The sequence below is a fragment of the Herpailurus yagouaroundi genome, unplaced genomic scaffold (genome assembly GCF_014898765.1).
Source record: "Herpailurus yagouaroundi ecotype Mexico unplaced genomic scaffold, PumYag 255, whole genome shotgun sequence".
Taxonomy (NCBI): domain Eukaryota; kingdom Metazoa; phylum Chordata; class Mammalia; order Carnivora; family Felidae; genus Herpailurus; species Herpailurus yagouaroundi.
The window spans coordinates 1,409,701-1,415,291 of record NW_024412472.1 but is presented as its reverse complement, the minus strand read 5'-3'; the positions used below and the strand labels follow the sequence as shown (position 1 = coordinate 1,415,291).

Sequence of the window (5,591 nt, the reverse complement as noted above, 5' to 3'; positions counted from 1 at the left end):
GATCACACTACAATTTATATTGTAATTGCATTTATTTCATCTTTTAAAAGCTAGGTAGATAGTGTGTATTATATGAAATAAATACTGACATGCATAGCTATAGCTAATATATATATTTCATTTGAACTAATATTCTTTTTCATAATCTTAATTTTTTTTTAGTTAAACACTTAACAGGAGATCTCCTCTCTTAACAAAATTTTAAGTGCCATTGTATTATTGTTGACTATCTGTAAAATTCTGCACAGATTTCTACAGCTTATTCATCTTGCTCAACTACAACTTTATGCCCATCAATTAGTAACTTGTCATTTCCCCTTCCCCCAAGCCCCTGGCAACCACCATTCCAATCATTGAATCTATGAATTTGACTATTTTCTGTACCTCATTTAAGTGGAATCATGCAGTATTTGTTTTTCTGCGACTGGCTTATTTCACTCAGCATAATGTCCTCAAGGTCATCCACATTGTCACATATTGAAGAATTTTCTTCTTTCTTAAGACTGAATAGTATTCCATTGTATGGATATGCACATTTTCTTTATCCATTCATTGGTTGATGGACATTTAAGTTGTTTGCACATCTTGGCTATTATAAACAGTGCTGTAACACAGGTGTGCTATCTCTTTGAGATCCTGATTTCAATTCTTTTGGATAAATACCAAAAAGTGAGATTGATGGATCACATGGTTATGACACAAAAAAGCACAGTCAACAAAACCAAAAATAAACAACTGGGACTACATCAAACTAAAAAGCTTCTGCATAACAAAGGAAACAATCAATTGTAAAGGCACCCTTGAAAATATTTGCAAACCATATATCTGATAAAGAGTTAATCTACAAAATGTATAAGGAACTCCTACAATTTAATAGCATAAAAACTAATAATCTAATTTTAAGATGGTATAAAGAGTAGAATAAGCATTTCTCCAAAAAAGACCTACAAACAGTCAACAGAACATACAATGGCATAATGGCATAACATCACTCATCATTAGGGAAATCCAAATTGAAATTACAATGAGATATCATCTCCTATCTTCCAAGATGGCTATTACTAAAAAAACAAAAGACAACAAGTATTGACAAGGATATAAGGAAATATGGACCCATGCACACTATTGGGAATGTAAAATAGATCCACTATAGAAAACAGTATGGAGATTCCTCAAAAAAATTAAGAGTAGAGCTACCTTTGGCAAAATCTTGGGAAATGGCTTTCTTTACCCATTATGAAAGTGTTTCCATGGTACTAAGCAATTTCCTTTGTGATGATTCGCTTTCAACAAAAACATGTTGTGATAAAATGAGGGACTGATTATGAGGATGTATATTTTTGGATTAAAAAAGGGGAAAATTGAGCAAGTTTTTTTTTTTGTTTGTTTTTACTAAATTCTGACCCAGTTTAACTTGGCAAAACCTGTTGGTTTAAGTCTTAACTATTGTCAGGTAGTCATCAAACATCTGGTGGCAGAAATCCTAATATTGGTTAATGACTAAAAAGAAATGTAAAAAGCCTTGTCAAAGTAGTTTTTAAAAACTCGAATTTGTGGTCTAACAATAAATATCTTCTCGGTCTTGAAATTTCAACATGTCTTCTACTTAAAACTTTGTTCCCAGTAGTATTTTGCAAAGCCTCCGACGAATCTCTTTGGTTTTGATGGAATAAATGATGGGGTTGAGCATAGGAGGCACAAAGAGATAGATCAGGGACATGAGTGTATGTACATACTGTGGGGCATGCCTCCCATAGCGAGCAACCATGGACACACCAACCATGGGCACATAGAACATGAGCACAGCACACAAGTGAGACACACATGTATTCAGTGTCTTAAGTCTTTCCTCCCAGGATGCAATGGCAAGTACAGAGCGCAGTACGAGCACGTAAGAGAGAAGAATGAGTGCAGAATCCAAACCAAAGTTACAGATGACAATGAATTGACCATAAATATTATTGACGGTGATGTCACCACAGGGCAAGCGGATCAGATCTGGATGCAGGCAGTAAGCATGGGAGAGTACATTGGCCTTGCAGAAGGGCAACCTCTTCAGAAGGAAAGGCAGTGGGAAAACCATACAGAAACTGCGGATGATAACAGCCATGCCCATACACACCACACAGGCACCAGTAAGAACTGTGGCATAACGCAGTGGGTTACAGATGGCCACATAGCGGTCAAAGCTCATAACCAACAGAATCCCCGACTCTATGAAGGAGAAGAGGTGGATAAAGAACATTTGAGCCATGCAAAAATCAAAGCTGATCTTCTGTAAGTGGAAGCAAAATGTGGCCAACACTGTGGGCAGTGTGGAAAAGGACACACCTAGGTCATTAACTGATAGCAGGGACAAGAAATAGTACATAGGCTGATGCAAACTCTGTTCCTCCTTGATAATGAAAAGGATAAGGGCATTTCCCACAATGGAGACAGTGTAGAGGGTACCAAGGAGCAGAAACACATAGTGTTGGGAGGTCCCCAGCCCTGAGAACCCTGTCAAGGTAAAGGGAGGCAACTCTGAGCTGTTGTGGGGGTTACCTCCCATATTGGCATTACTGCTTAGACTCTAGGACCACTGTCCTGTAAAGAAGATAAACATACAGTTTAAATCATGACCTAGACCTAATATCCTAAGACTCATATATCATCCAGCCCTTTATTTGTAGCACTAATCAATCTTGCTCCCCAAATCATTCATCCTTCTCTCTTATTGTCAACACTATCTCTGGAATTATCTGAGTGTTCTCTTTTATACAGCTGGCTAAACAGGTCACATTGCCTTCCTTTACACCTGTGCCTAACACCACAATGCTTCTCACATTCAAAGCTATGAACTCTTTTCATCAATCTCTGGGCATCTTTTTCCTCAAGACCTAAAATCAAACTGTCTTTATCACTACTTCCTTGACTATCCCACCTTCTTCCTGAACATTTCGCTTAGTCATTGAACCATAAACTTTTCCTCTTTCCACTCTCTCATGCTACTGAACCTTTATTACCTTATTATGATTCTCCAGCTTCCTCACTCCTGTATAGCCTGTCAGTTCTTCTATCCATCCATCCATCCATCCTGATAAAATATAAATGGGTAGAAAGAGGTGGTCAGTACTAAATCAGTAGTTCTGGTTTCAATCCTCAAAATTTCCTTCCTTGTACCTCAGGATACCCACATTGATCTCTTTGTTGCTATCCAAACATGAACTGCAGGTCCTCAGCTCCCTGAGGCAGCCCTGAATGTGATAACATAGCCATTAGATCCATCTTCTAGGGCCCAGGACCAGCGATATTCTGCTGCCATGGCCAGCAGAGGTAACTTGTCTTCCTGCTACCACCTTCATAGCTATAGGTTTGTGTCTCCTTTCATGCCCACTTCTCTGCCAGTCCTGCATTATAGCTTTGTGAATCCTGTCTTCCCTCCTGACTCACTTCCAAGAACTCAGCCGTGACTCTTGCTCACTGTTGAGCCCCTTCTGTGCTTAGTGCAAGGTCTTGAACAGGAGATGTACTCACTAAGTCACTGATCCCTCCTGGGCTTTTGTTCTCTTTGTTGTAAACTGGAGATTTTAAGAAACTGAGCTAACAGGGTTGTAGAGATCCAAAAGTGGACAGTTGTGAAAACTTTAAGGACTTTGCAACTTGGGTTCTATAGCCTTCTGTCCGCCGTCACCTCCAGCTGCTCATCTGCCTTTGCCAAACCTCCATCTGACTCAGGACTGCTCTATCCTCTCTTCTCAGGATGCATTTCCCCCTGCATTCCATATTCTTAGTACCACTTTGTCTTCTCTACCTGAAAACTCTTCCTAAACATTTTTATTTGTCTCTGCATGAAATGTGTAGACACCCTTGATTTTAGTTTCTTAACACTAAGTAAGGTCCTGCCAAGTGGTATCCAAAGCAGTCAGTGTCTTCTTATATATGCGCCTCATACCAGCTATTCTGAGAAAAGTGAGGGGTGATTGTTCACACCAAAGCATCTATGTCCAAGTTTAGCCTGTTGGGGTATTCCTGCTGAGACAGTCATGTCTGAAACAGAAAGCATGGCAGGATTTTAGAGAACAAGAGCTACAGATAGAAAATACAGAACTGGGAAGGTGGTAAAGGTGAAAGTGTACAGGAAATCAAACAACCTGACTCAAATTATGGAGAGCCTTTCCCCCTTCTGACTGTCATACTATAGCACTCAGGATTTCTAAGTTAGGGGAAGAGTGCCTTAAGGCTTGAGATTTTGTGCATCTGACACTCCAGTTTACCTACCTGAGAGAGCTGTGCACATAGAAGGTGCAGAGGAAGGAAGAGCAGTAGTGGGGGCCCTGAATGCCTTACTCCAACCCCCAAACGGTTACTTGTGCCAACTCTCTGGCCTGACAATATAAGGTTGCATTCAGGAAGTCCCTTGAGCTTATATCTGCTCAGGTACTCATGGACTGCTGGGAACACGGAACATCTACACATCTATTTTACAGCCAAAGAAATTGGGTTTAGCAAGAACCCCTCAGATACCTAATGTTTGCCTGCAACTCACCAGGCTGAAAAATGTAGTATCTTTTCAAAACTCCCACTCATGTGTAAGTCAGACCAAAGGATTCAGTGTCTCACCTAATGCACTCCTAGACCTTGCATTCACACTGATTGCCATGCAAAAAGGTCAGGAAATTACCCAAGCCCTGATCAATACTCATGGGTTTATCAGTATCCTGTGTCTACTGGCCCTTTGTCATAAGTCTCTTCAAATTTTCCCATATGGAAATAAAAAAATACTGTCTTTTCATTTACAGCAAGGTAACAATTTTTACCCTAAAGTTCTATGGTATAAGGTGTATGTTAACAAAAGTAACTATAAATGGAGTCCTTCCTTCAATAGTAGACATGATTTTAGTCTTCAGAAATGTGTAGATGAATAAGCATAACATTTCATAGTCTAGTTGGGGAGAATCCTAAGGAAACACCTCTTCTATATTTCAGTGAATTCAATGATAAAAGATACAAGGCAGAGTTTAGGAAAGAATAAAGGAGGGGAATTTACAATATTCTAGGGCAGCCAGAGAAGATTTTCAGGTGTATCTCTTGCTTTTCAAATTATGAGCAAATATTATTTAAGTGAATATGGTAGGCAGAATGCCCCCCACAAATATGTCCAAGTTTGGTACCTATGAGTAGGTACATTTCATGGCAAAAAAGGACTTTGAAGATATAATTAAGATTATGGACCTTAAGGATTTGGTGGGGGTGGGGGGTGACTTAAGTATACCAGACTGATTCACATGAGTCCTTAGAAACAAAGAACTTTCTCAGGCTGGAATCAGAAAAATCTGGCAGAAAAAGTCAGAGATTCAAAGCATGAGAGGCAGTTGGTCCACAATTACTGGAGGGAGTTGAATGAATAGCATGAGAGTAGTGTAGACAGCCTTTAGGAGCAAATGCCATCCCCTGGCTGGTAGCCAGCAAGGAAATTGAAACTTTAGTCCTACTTTTACGAGGAACGGAATTCAACCAACAACTTACATGAGCTTCAAAGCAGCTTCTTCTCCAGAGCCTTCAGTAAGGAACTCAGCCTTGCCATCACTGTGATTACCTTGAGAGATCCT

The 5,591-nt window shown here is 39.7% G+C and overlaps 1 protein-coding gene across 1 annotated transcript; it reads right to left on the bottom strand.

Moving 5' to 3' along the window:
- Nucleotides 1-1,606: 1,606 nt before the first annotated feature.
- On the bottom strand, nucleotides 1,607-2,551 carry LOC121021195 (olfactory receptor 51I2-like). The gene has a single exon (XM_040461426.1). It carries the CDS (start codon nucleotides 2,549-2,551, stop codon nucleotides 1,607-1,609), a length of 945 nt encoding a protein of 314 aa, XP_040317360.1.
- Nucleotides 2,552-5,591: the final 3,040 nt, after the last annotated feature.

Coding starts and splice junctions, on each gene's coding strand:
- LOC121021195 (XM_040461426.1), bottom strand. CDS start 2,551: ATGGGAGGTAACCCCCACAACAGCTCAGAGTTGCCTCCCTTTACCTTG.